Source organism: Pristiophorus japonicus, chromosome 7 (assembly GCF_044704955.1).
Source record: "Pristiophorus japonicus isolate sPriJap1 chromosome 7, sPriJap1.hap1, whole genome shotgun sequence".
Classification (NCBI taxonomy): Eukaryota; Metazoa; Chordata; class Chondrichthyes; family Pristiophoridae; genus Pristiophorus; species Pristiophorus japonicus.
The window spans coordinates 242,182,774-242,196,493 of record NC_091983.1 but is presented as its reverse complement, the minus strand read 5'-3'; the positions used below and the strand labels follow the sequence as shown (position 1 = coordinate 242,196,493).

General features: G+C 45.0%; 1 protein-coding gene across 1 annotated transcript in view; it reads left to right on the top strand.

Annotated features, from left to right (window-relative positions):
* Nucleotides 1–13,720, top strand: part of LOC139266712 (dynein axonemal heavy chain 8-like) — a 2,132,242-nt gene that overhangs the window by 1,661,523 nt on the left and 456,999 nt on the right. The window contains exon 61 of the mRNA XM_070884298.1: nucleotides 4,350–4,484. Within this exon, the coding sequence (XP_070740399.1) occupies nucleotides 4,350–4,484 (135 nt within the window). The remainder of the gene's footprint in view (nucleotides 1–4,349; nucleotides 4,485–13,720) is intronic.

The following is a 13,720-nucleotide window of genomic DNA, read 5'->3' as shown; positions in this document are numbered from 1 at the left end:
TGAGGGGGGTTACCTTATGATGATAGATTGAGTAGACTGGGTCTTTACTCCTTGGAGTTCAGAAGGATGAGGGGTGATCTTCTAGAAACATTTAAAATCATGAAAGGGATAGACAAGATAGAGGCAGAGAGGTTGTTTCCATTGGTGGGGGAGATTAGAACTAGGGGGCACAGCCTCAAAATACGGAGGAGCCAATTTAAAACCGAGTTGAGAAAGAATTTCTTCTCCCAGAGGGTTGTGAATCTGTGGAATTCTCTGCCCAAGGAAGCAGTTGAGGCTGGCTCATTGAATGTTTTCAAGTCAAAGATAGATAGATTTTTAACCAATAAGGGAATTAAGGGTTACGGGGAGAGGGCGGGTAAGTGGAGCTGAGTCCACGACCAGATCAGCCATGATCTTATTGAATGGCGGAGCAGGCTCGAGGGGCTAGATGGCCTACTCCTGTTCCTAATTCTTATGTTCTTATGTTCTTATACTCGATCCCCCTTGCAATAAAGGCCAACATTCCATTTGCCTTCCTGATTACTTGCTGTACCTGCAAACTAACTTTTGTATTTCATGCACAAGGACCCCCAGGTCCTTGAAATTTTTCTCCATTAAATTATAAGCTGCTTTTCTATTTTTTTTATGTCAAAGTGGATAATCTCCCATTTTCCCACATTATACTCCATCTGCCAAATTTTTGCCCACCCACTTAGCCTCTCTATATCCCTTTGCAGATTTTTTTGTGTCCTCCACACAATTTGCTTTCCCACCAAGCTTTGTATCATCAACAAACTTGGTTATGTTACACTCGGACCCTTCATCCAAGTCATTAATATAGATTGTAAATAATTGAGGACCTGGCACCGATCCCTGCGGCACTCCACTATTTACTGTTTGCCAACCAGAAAATGATCCATTTATCCCGACTCTGTTTTCTGTTAGTTAGCCAATCCTCTATCCATGCTAATATATTACCCCCAACCCCGTGAACTTTTATTTTGTGCAGTAACCTTTTATGTGGCACCTTATCGAGTGCCTTCTGGAAATCCAAATACACCACATCCACTGGTTCCCCTTTATCCAGCCTGCTCATTACATCCTCGAAGAACTCCAGCAAATTTGTCAAACGTGATTTCAATTTGTCAAACATGATTATTTCCCTGACATGGTTTCAGCCCTTTCAATTGCTACTGTGTTCTCGCCTTGCCTTCAGTGGCGAGTTCCAGGAAGCCCCTGGAACTCGTGGATCTAACATAGTAAAAAAAAACCCTGTTTATATCGGTCTAATTGAGCAATTAGCATATCTTAAGTGGAATCACTCATATGTTTCAAAAGGGAGTTGGATAAGTATATGAAGGAAAACATTTTGCAGGACTACGGGGAAAGGGCAGGGGAGTGGGTCGAGCTGAGAGTCAGCACGGGCTTGATGGGCCGAATGGCCTTCTACCGTGCTGTAACCATTCTATGATTCTATAATTCTGTGAAACCACTTCTCCCGAGGTGTATGCTCGCATGTAGCCTAGCTCGCATGTAGCCTAACTCACTGCAGCGAAAAGTGTAAACCAGTGGCTTGGAGCCGGCTTCCTGCCACGTTGTCAATTTCACCAGTTTTAGCCCTCCCTCAGCTGATGAATCCGTACTCCTCCATATTGAATACCACTTGGAAGAAGCACTGAGGGTAGCAAGGGAACAGATTGTACTCTGGGTGGGGGACTTTCATATCTATTATGAAGAGTGCCTCTAGCTATGCTGTTCCAGTACAGTTACAACTCTGGCATCAACCCGACAAAGTGGAAAATTGGCAGGTATGTCCTTTCCATAAAAGCTAATTACCGGCCCATGAGTCTACTCTCAATCATCAGAATAGTGATGGACGGTATCATTCACAGTACTATCAAGCAACATTTATTCACCAATAACCTGCTCATTGATGCTCAATTTGGGTTCCGCCAGGACCACCCGGCTCCAGATCCATAGAAACATAGAAACGTAGAAAATAGATGCAGGAGTAGGCCATTCGGCCCTTCGAGCCTGCATCACCATTCAATGAGTTCATGGTTGAACATGCAACTTCAGTACCCCATTCCTGCTTTCTCGCCATACCCCTTGATCCCCCTAGTAGTAAGGACTACATCTAACTCCTTTTTGAATATATTTAGTGAATTGGTCTCAACAACTTCCTGTGGGAGAGCATTCCACAGGTTCACCACTCTCTGGGTGAAGAAGTTTCTCCTCATCTCGGTCCTAAATGGCTTACCCCTTATCCTTAGACTGTGACCCCTGGTTCTGGACTTCCCCAACATTGGGAACATTCTTCCTGCATCTAACCTGTCGAAACCCTTCAGAATTTTAAACGTTTCTATGAGATCCCCTCTCATTCTTCTGAACTCCAGTGAATACAAGCCCAGTTGATCCAGTCTTTCTTGATATGTCAGTCCCGCCATCCCGGGAATCAGTCTGGTGAACATTCGCTGCACTCCCTCAATAGCAAGAATGTCCTTCCTCATTTTGGAGACCAAAACTGTACACAGTATTCAGGGTGTGACCTCACCAAGGCCCTGTACAACTGTACCACCTCACGATTCCCCAAAGCCTTTCCACCATCTACAAGGCACAAGTCAGGAGTGTGAAGGAATAGTCTCCATTTGCCTGGTTGAGTGAAGCTCAACACCATCCAGGACTAAGCCGCCGCTGAATTGCCACCCATCCAGCACCTTAAACATTCACTCGCTCTACCACAGGTGCACTGTGGCTGCAGTGTGTACCATCAACAAGATGCACTGCAGCAACTCTTTAAAACACCTCCCAAACCCTCCTGAACCTCTACCACCTAGAAGGACGAGGGCAACAGGCGCATAGGAACACCACTACTCTATGTTCCCCTCCAAGGGATGGTCAATAAATGCTGGCCTTGCCAGGGATGCCCACATCCCAGGAATGAATAAGAAAAAACCCTCACCCGCTCCTAAACCTACGTGCTCCTGCAGGTTAAAATTCCCCACGCTGTTTCCAGAGGTTCCTCGTAGCATTTTTGAGTCTCCCTGACACTGGTGATGACACAGAAAGAGCATAAGAAGGTGAAGTAAGCCACCCTTATAAGCTCATTGAGTTCACACTGCACTGTGCAGCAGTTCTTCGGGTAATGGAGGTTGTACTGACAGCTTCAGTAGCCTCCTTCCACAGTGTCATATTCCTTATAGGGTTGCCTGTGCTCAGTCCCAACAGTAACTCCCTTCTAGCCTTACTTCAGCCAGTAAAACATCTACGGATGTATTTGATAATTGGAGAGCCCTTACTGCTGCTGAACCTCCTGAGGCTGCTGCATTTTTAGACCTATTCTGCCACTTGTGGCCCCTGCTGTCAAAAGATACATGTGAGCATTTTTAAACACTGCACCAGCACTGTGGGGACTATTTTGGTCAGATGCTGAGATCAGGTGCTAAATGGGTGCAGTGCTAATAAGACAGGCCTGTTTGAAAGTCTGGATTTAGCACACAATGTTAGTTCCCACATGTTATAATGTGTTTCCCACATTACAACAGTGACTACAATCCACAATGCACTTCATTGGCTGTAAAACGCTTTGAAATGTTCAGTGGTCGTAAAGGCATGATATAAATGGAAGTGTTTCTTTGATTGCTGATTACCTTAATTTGACCTTGCCTAAGCAGACACTTGGGAGGATACAATTTGACTTAGACAGGGACACAAAACGGACGATATCACATCGAGCTCTGTTAGCTCTTATTGAAGCGCCAGCGACCAAAAGGCTGTACAGCCTCTTTAATGAGCGCTAGCAAGCATTTTAAGTGGCAATCAGCTGTTTAACAAGCCTCTGGGCGGCTGTTCCAAGTGCTGGCTTCAACTCATTTACCAAGATGGCATCTTGCGCTACATGCAGGCTAAATCAGTGTAATAGCTTAAGACCCGACCTTGGTCACTTCTTTATCTCTTTGGCACCTAAATTATTTGGCGAAAATCACCAGCATTATTTCCATCCCTTCCATCGATTGTAAACCAATGAGGAGTACATACATAATTAGGACCCCGGAGGAAAAACTGTCAAGTTAGTGGTAGAGTCACGTAGACAAGTGGAAGTCCTGTCCCTCTACTAAACCACCAACTGAAAATAAATCAGCCCTGGGAATAAAACCTAGGATATTCTAGAGTTGCTCAGTTATATGAATCTTTATCAGCTCGGCTGGTTAGGGAAACTTCTTGGCAAATTTATTTATATAAGCGTGGAATAGTTTTATAATATAGTAAAAAAAATAATGAAATCGATTTAACAAAGTTGTTTATATTGTTTAATGGCTACAAACCCTTTTTATTTATAATGAATATATTTTTTGATATTGTGACAGGCAGTACTTCTGACTGGAGAACAGGGGACAGCAAAAACAGTCATGCTTAAAGCATATTTGAAGAAATATGATCCTGAAGAACATCTGTCGAAGAGTTTGAATTTTTCATCTGCCACAGAACCCTGCATGTTCCAGGTAACATGCAGTTTTATGCTGCACGAAAAGTGAGCTTGATGGATCTCACACCTGATACCGATTATATAGTAGATAGGAGTTCTCATTTTTTTACTTCTGGGCCACATGTACTTCTGTCAGTGTTAAGATGGAATGTAAAGATTCCATGAAACTCTTTTATCTATTTTTAAATTTCGACATCTGTATGTTCACCACTCCAACAACAACTTATATTTCTATAGTGCCTTTTTGTAATAAACCATCCCAAGCATTTCACATAATATTTAAAAAAAATCTAGAATGCTGGAAATCTCAGCAGGTCAGGCAACATCTGTAGAGAGGGAAGCTTCCTCTCCACAGATACTGCCTGACCTGCTGAGATTTCCAGCATTTTCTGTTTTTATTCCAGATTCCAGCATTAGCAGTATTTTGCTTTTTTAAAAAAAATCTATATTTGACCGCAAGCCATATAAGGAGATGTTAGGACAGATGACCAAAATCTTGGTTGAAGAGGTAGGTTTTAAGGAGCATCTTAAAGAAGGAAAGAGAAGTGGAGAGGCGGAGCAATTTAGGGAGAGAATTCCAGAGCACAGGACCTCGGCATGCTGAAGGCATGACTGCCAATAGTGGAGCATTTAAAAGGCCAGAATAGGTGGAGCACAGAGGGATTATAGAGCTGGAGGAGATTACAGAGATAAGGAGGGCAAGGCCATGGAGGGATTTGAAAACAAGGATGAGAATTTTAAAATCGCAGACCAGCAGCACCAACAATACAACCTCCCATCTCCACAACCACCTGATGCTGCACAGGACAGAGGGCATCAGTGCAGAGCTGCACTGTGCCAGAGGCAAAATTCTTCCAACACAATGTATACAGGCAGAGGATCAGCTTCCTCAACATGACTGAGCAGCAGTGTCAAAGGAGGCTCATGATATCGCATCGGGTCGTCGCAGACATTTTAAAATTATTCATTCACGGGATGTGGACATTGCCAGCAAGGCCAACATTTATTGCCTATCCCTAATTGCCCTCGAGAAGGTGGTGGTGAGCCACCTTCTTGACACAAGGCCATTTCAGAGTTAACCACATTACTGTGGGTCAGGAGTCACAGATAGGCCAGACCAAGGAAGGATGGCAGATTTCCTTTCCAAGAGAACATTAGTGAACTAGTTGGGTTTTTATGACAATCCTGTAGTTTCACAGTCAACTTTACTGATGTTAGCTTTTTATTCCAAATTTATTTTTAATTGAATTTAAATTTGTGGTGGGATTTGAACTCATGTCTCCAGATCATTAGTCCAGGACTCTGGATAACTAGTCCAGTAACATAACCACTATGCTACCACTCTTACTGCCTCAAGATCTGCAGTCCAGAGGAATGGGTGGCCATGCCTTACCAGTGTCAAAGTTACCAGTGCCTCAACTTCTTTACCTCAGGCTCCTTCCAGGGATCTGCAGCAGACATTTGCCACCCACAGATGCATCACACCGATGTCCAGTTTGACAAGTTAGCCAATTATATCAACTTTGCCACTGATGAAGCCAGTGTTACTGAGCGGGCATCGGCTTTGCCACTCTGGCTGGCTTCTCACGGGTACAGGGCATCATCAACTGCTTACATGTGGCCATCAGAGTACCCCAACATCAACCGCAAGGGCTTCCACTCCCTCAATGTGCAGCTCATCTGCAACCATAGGAAGATCATCATGCATGGGTGTGCCAAATTCCCTGGCAGTTACCATGACTCTTCATCCTGCGCCAGTCCACCCTCCCTCAGATCTTCGCATCTCCAAACAAACTTTCCAGCTGGCTGCTTGGAGATAAGGTCTATCCACTGAAGGTGGCCTCATGTACTGAGGTTCAGGAGAGATATAATGAAAGCCACATTACCACCATTAGAGTAGACGATAGGCATGCTGAAAATGCGCTTCAGATGCCTTGACAGTTCTGGAGGAGCCCTTCAGTTCGCACCAGCCAGGGTCTCCAGAATCGTCGCGGTCTGCTGTACCAGGACAACATAGTGCAGCAGTGAGGATTAGTGCTGCATAAGGAGCGAGGCACTGAGCGCACAGGCTCTTCAAAGGAGGAGAAGCAGGAGGAGTAGCAGCTGGAAGACGAAGAGGAGCAGGAGGAACTTGCGGTCCAGATAGCACCAGCACACAAGCACATTGTTGCGCAGGAGGCCAGTGATGGGCTCATCACGGCCAGATTTACTTAATTTAATGCACCCATATGGCTGCCATATGCTGCTCCAGGCTCCCAACACCCACAGCAACACCATAAAATATCCCTACAATGACCAGGCCATTCATTTCATACTGACCACCATTGCTGGAGGTAATGCTATGTCTCACCGTTCATTCCAACTCACTAAGCCACTTTCCAAGGTTGCAGACAGAATTGGCCATGCTCGGAAAGTGGTGAAAATAATAATTTTTATCTGTGACATCAGATTAACAGAAACTTCACACAGTTATTAAAACACCCAAGTGCTTACCCTTGTGCATCTACTTGTGTGTCATCTTTTTCTTGCGCGTGCTTCTACGAGGTGCAACCCCTGTGGGTTAAGCAGAGGTAGAGGCAGACTATTTACTTCCCTGCTGTGACTGCATAGACACATTTGGTGGGCGTTCTCTGGGTCTTGGAGCCTGTGATGGCCCCGCCAAAGTCTGCTCCTCCTGCGACTCTGCAGTGGCAGACTCGGTCATCGTGATTCTAGGAGGCATCTGGGGCTCTGACTGAGGTTAGGTGATGGGGGAGAAGGTGAGCACTTTGAGAGGAGCCCCCACTTCCATGTCCCCTCTCACCGTCATCGCTCTCTTGGGCCACCCACACTTCCCTGCTAGCAAGGAGATGGAGAGCACCTTGCTGCACAGCAGTGGGACCATGAGGACCCAAGTCTACATTGACTTGGGTCCTCATGGAGAGGTGGCTATGAGCATCTGCCATCTATTCTCTATAGATAGCCATAGATACCATGTGCTCCTTTGAGTGGCTCTTTAGCTGCTCCATGCGGGTGGCCATCCTATCCATGGAAGAGCCTACAGTCACCATCGCCTGCGACATGGTGGTGCTCAAGTTGGAGGTGGACTCCTCCATTCCCTGGACATTTGTAGACATCACGGTCACAAAACCTGTCAAAGGCTCCTGCACTTCTTGAATATGGGTAGAGACTGATATAAGGAAATGGTCGGAGATTGACTTATCTTTTTTTTAATTCTGTCTGCTGGGTGGGGCATATGCAGTTGGTCACATTTACAATTGCAATTCCATTGAATAAATGAAAATATTACTGACACTAACTACTTGACCAAGGTCCTGCCACTTCTTTTTACACTGGCCTCCAGATCTCGTGATGGTCACCATTGCACAGTAATCTTCTGCAACTTGGTTCCAGCGTTTCTTCATTTCTTTGGGTGGAACTTTTATGTGACCTTTGCTGGTGTCCAGTTCCTGCCATCTGGCCTCAATCACAGTAACTAGTGCCTCCACTTCATCCTGTAAGATATTCTTGGTCCTTGCACCGCGTTGCATCTTGTATTGCTGCAGATCTGATTTTTCCAATGCTCTCACACAACACTCCTTCTCACACACACAACTGGCTCTTTATAAATAGCCAATTGCCAACGCGGAGCTGTACTGCGCATGCGCGACATTGAAATAACGTCAAAAACTTCAGTTTTTTGTCGCGTATGCGCAGAAGATGCGGCATTGTTTTTTCGTGCAAACAGCAGGCTCCACCCCCCTGAGACAACTGGACATGCTGCGCGACGCCAAATTTAACTTATACATTAGGGAAACGTTGGCAAAATTTTTCTGGTGTATTTCTGCCCTAGAAATACGGGCGTAACTCTGGCAATACACCATATTCAATGGAATTGCAATTGTAAATGTGACCAGCTGCATATGCCCCACCCAGCAGACAGAATTTAAAAAAAAGTTAAGTCAATCTCCGACCATTTCCTTATATCAGTCTCTACCCATATTCAAGAAGTACAGGAGCCTTTGACAGGTTTTGCTTGGGTAAAATTGAACCCCTAGTACTAAGCCCTGCAGAACCCAATTTGAATCCAACTTGCGACTTTGCCTTGGATCCTATAGGTTTTTACTTTCGTGACCAGTCTGCCATGTGGGACCTTATCGAAAGCCTTGCTAAAATCCATATACACTACATTAAATGCACTACCCTCATCGACCCTCCATGTTGCCTCCTCAAAAAATTCAATCAAGTTGGTCAGGCATGACCTACCCTTAACAAATCCATGCTGACAGTCCTTGATTAATCCGTGTCTTTCCAAATTGAAACATAGAAACATAGAAAATAGGTGCAGGAGTAGGCCATTCGGCCCTTCGAGCCTGCACCATCATTCAATAAGATCACGGCTGATCATTCCCTCAGTATCCCTTTCCTGCTTTCACTCTATGCCCTTGATCTCTTTAGCCGTAAGGGCTATATCTAACTCCCTCTTGAATCTACCCAATGAACTGGCATCAACAACTCTCTGCGGCAGGGAATTCCACAGGTTAAAACTCTCTGAGTGAAGAAGTTTCTCCTCATCTCAGTCCTAAATGGCCTACCCCTTATCCTAAGACTGTGTCCCCTGGTTCTGGACTTCCCCAACATCGGAAACATTCTACCCGCATCTAATCAGTCCCGTCCCGTCAGAACCTTATACGTTTCTATGAGATCCCCTCTCATCCTTCTAAACTCCAATGTATAAAGGCCCAGTTGATCCAATCTCTCCTCATATGTCAGTCCTGCCATCCCAGGAATCAGTCTGGTGAACCTTCGCTGCATTCCCTCAATAGCAAGAACGTCCTTCCTCAGATTAAGAGACCAACACTGAACACAATATTCCAGGTGAGGCCTCACCAAGGCCCTGTACAACTGCAGTAAGACCTCCCTGCTCCTATACTCAAATCCCCCAGCTATGAAGGCCAACATACCATTTGCCTTCTTCACCGCCTGCTCTATCTGCATGCCATCTTTCAATGACTGATGAACCATGACACCCAGGTCTCATTGCACCTCCCCTTTTCCTAATCTGCCGCCGTTCAGACAATATTCTGTCTTCGCATTTTTGCCCCCAAAGTGGATAACCTCACATTTATCCACATTATACTGCATCTGCCATGCATTTGCCCACTCACCTAACCTGTCCAAGTCACCCTGCAGCCTTTTAGCATCCCCCTCACAGCTCACACCGCCACCCAATTTAGTGTCATCCGCAAACTTGGAGATATTACACGCAATTCCTTCATTGAAATCATTGATGTATCTTATAAAGAGCTGGGGTTCCAGCACTGAGCCCTGCGGCACTCCACTAGTCACTGATTACCATTCTGAAAAGGACCCATTTATCCCGACTCTCTGCTTCCTGTCTGCCAACTAGTTCTCTATCCACGTCAGTATATTACCCCCAATAACATGTGCTTTGATTTTGCACACCAATCTCTTCTGTGGGACCTTGTCAAAAGCCTTTTGAAAGTCCAAATATACCACATCCACTGGTTCTTCCTTGTCCACTCCACTAGTTACATCCTCAAAAAATTCCAGAAGATTTGTCAAGCATGATTTCCCCTTCATAAATCCATGCTGACTTGGACCGATCCTGTCACTGCTTTCCAAATGCGCTGCTATTTCATCTTTAATAATTGATCCCAACATGAAGATTTATCCTGTTCCTCAGGATTTTCTGCAATAACTTTCCCACTACCGAGGTGAGGCTGACTGGCCTGTAATTACTCGGTCTATCCCTTTCTCCCTTTTTAAACAAAGGTACAACATTAGCAGTCCTCCAGCACCACATGTGTAACAAGAGAGGATTGGAAAATGATGGTCAGAGCCTCTGCTATTTCCTCTTTTGCTTCTCTTAAAAGTCTGGGATACATTTCATCCAGGTTTGGAGAGTTATCCACTTTCAAAACTGCTAAATCCCTTAATATTTCCTCTCGCAATATGTTTATTTCATCTAATATTTCACACTCCTCCTCCCTGATTTCAATGTCTGCATCAACCATCTCTTTTGTGAAAACAGATGCAAAGTATTCATTAAGAACCATACCCACTTCTTCCGCCTCCACACACAGATTACCTTTAAGGTCTCTAATAGGCCCTATTCTTTCTTTATTTATCCTCTTGCTCTGAATGTATTTACAAAATATCTCTGGATTTTCATTGATTTTACTTGCCAATTGTTTTCATGTTCTCTGTTTGCTTTCCTAATTTCCTTTTTAGTTTCACCCCTCCACTTTCTATACTCCTCAAGGGTTTCTTCAGTATTTAGCCTTCGTTATCTGTCATAAGCCTCCCTTTTTTCCTTTATCCTACGCTATATATTTCTTGACATCTAGGGTGCTGTAAGGTGTTTAGAGACATCCGATGGTCATTAAAGGCTCTATATAAATGCAAGTCTTTCTTTTATAGTTTTAAAATTCAATTTACATCGAAGAACAGTCACATTCTCCAGGCATACATTTACTTACTGAAACAAAGGGAAAAAAATTTGTTGTGCAGGAGTGAATGTTGGTAAATTACACCCTCTCGACCAATGATTTTCTGTCAACTAAATAATCAGAAAATCAGAGGGCACAAGTGCACAATTACATAGAAACATAGACATAGAAACATAGAAAATAAGGTGCAGGAGTAGGCCATTTGGCCCTTCGAGCCTGCATCACCATTCAATAAGATTATGGCTGATCATTCACCTCAGTACCCCTTTCCTGTTTTCTCTCCATACCCCTTGATCCCTTTAGCCGTAAAGGCCATATCTAACTCTCGCTTGAACATATCCAATGAACTGGCATCAACAACTCTCTGTGATAGAGAATTCCACAGGTTCACAATTCTCTGAGTGAAGAAGTTTTCCTCATCTCGGTCCTAAATGGCTTACCCCTTATCCTTTGGCTATGACCCCTGATTCTGGACTTCCCCAACATCGGGAACATTCTTCCCGCATCTAGCCTGTCCAGTCCTGTCAGAATTTTATGAGATCCCCTCTCATTCTTCTAAACTCCATTGAATACAGGCCCAGTCGATCCAGTCTCTCCTCATATGTCAATCCTGCCATCCCAAGAATCAGTCTGGTGAACCTTCACTGCACTCCCTCAAGAACGTCCTTCCTCAGATTAGGAGACCAAAACTGAACACAACTCCAGGTGAGGCCTCACCAAGGCCCTGTACAACTGCAGTAAGACCTCCCTGCTCCTATACTCAACTCCCCTAGCTATGAAGGCCAATATGCCATTTGCCGCCTTCATCACCTGCTGTACCTGCATGCCAACTTTCAATGACTGATGTACCATGACACCCAGGTTTCGTTGCACCTCCCCTTTTCCTAATCTGTCGCCATTGAGATAATATTCTGCCTTCCTGTTTTTGCCACCAAAGTGGATAACCTCACATTTATCCACATTATACTGCATCTGCCATGCATTTGCCCACTCACTCAACCTGTCCAAGTCACCCTGCAGCCTCTTAGCGTCCCCCTCACAGCTCACACCGCCACCCAGCTTAGTGTCGTCTGCAAACTTGGAGATATTACACTCAATTCCTTCATCCAAATCATATTGTAAAGAGCTGGGGTTCCAGCACTGAGCCCTGTGGCGCTCCACTAGTCACTGACTGCCATTCTGAAAAGGACCCGTTTATCCCGCTTCCTATCTGCCAACCAGTTCTCTATCCACATCAGTATATTACCCCCAATACCATGTGCTTTGATTTTGCACACCAATCTCTTGTGTGAGACCTTGTCAAAAGCCTTTTGAAAGTTCAAATACACCACATCCACTGGTTCTCCCTTGTCCACTCTATTAGTTACATTCTCAAAAAATTCCCAATGTATGATTATGATGTGTATCAAGTGGAGTTTTTACCACATTCAGATAATTTAAACACATCACACACTTTTCACAGGCTAGAGATTGAATTTATTTGGGGTTTCTCCCGATCGTGCGCTGTAGCCACAGCAACAACAACAATTTGCAGTGAAATAGCAACTTTAACGTAGGAAAATGTGCCAAGGTCGTTCATAGGGACATAAATCTTTTCCAATCAAAGAAAGAGATATTAGGAGGGTAAAAGCAGTGGTTTTAAGGGGGGTCTTAAAGGATGGGAGGGAGGTGGAGAGGCAGAGAGGTAGAGGAGGGAATTCAAGGGTGTCAAGCCTAAAGACACGGCTGCCAATACTGGGATAAAGAGAGTGGCAATGCATAAGGTTAGAGTTGGAAGGACAGAGAATTCTGGGGGATTGGTGGCTGGAGAAAGTGCAGAGATTTTTTTTTATTCATGGGATCAATGGTCGGTTTTACTTTTTTTTGACGCGTGGCCCATTCAAAATTTTACGCACAAAACTTTACATTGAAAAAGCCATTCCCAGACTGCACAACACCCGCAGACAGGTGCACGGCCACATACCTTATAGGGAATGTTGCATGGAATGTAGGTGTCACTGGCAAGGCCAGCATTTATAACCCATCTCTAATTGTCCTTGAGAAGGTGAGCCGCCTTCTTGAATCGCGCAGTCCGTGTGGTGAAGGTATTTCCACAGTGCTGTTAGGGAGGGAGTTCCAGAATTTTGACCAGTAACAATGAAGGACTGGCGATATATTTCCAGTCAGGATGCTGTGTGACTTGGGGGGGGAACTTGGAGTCGATAGTGTTCCCATGCACCTGCTGCCCTTGTCTTTCTAGGTGGTAGAGATCGTGGGGTTTGGGAGGTGCTGTTGAAGAAGCCTTGGCGAGTTTCTACAGTGCATCCTGTAGGTGGTGCGCTGGTGGTGGAGGGAGTGAATTTTTAAGGTGGTGGATGGGGTGACAATCAAGCAGGCTGCTTTGTCCTGGATGGTGTCGAGCTTCTCGAGCATTGTTGGAGCTGCACTCATCCTTACTTGTGCCTTGTAGATGGTTGAAAGGCTTTGGGGAGTCAGGAGGTGAGACACTAGCCGCAGAATACCCAGCCTCTGACCTGCTCTTGTAGTCACAGTATTTATGTGGCTGGTCCAGTTAAGTTTCTGACCAATGGTGACCCCCAGGATGTTGATGGTGGGGGATTCGGCGATGGTAATGCCATTAAATGTCATGGGAGGTGGTTAGACTCTCTCTTGTTGGAGATAGTCATTGCCTGGCACCTATGTGGCACGAAAGTTACTTGCCATTTATCAACCCAAGTCTGAATGTCATCCAGGTCTTGCAGCATTGGGCACGGACTGCTTCATTATCTGAGGAGTTGCGAATGGGACTGAACACTGCAAT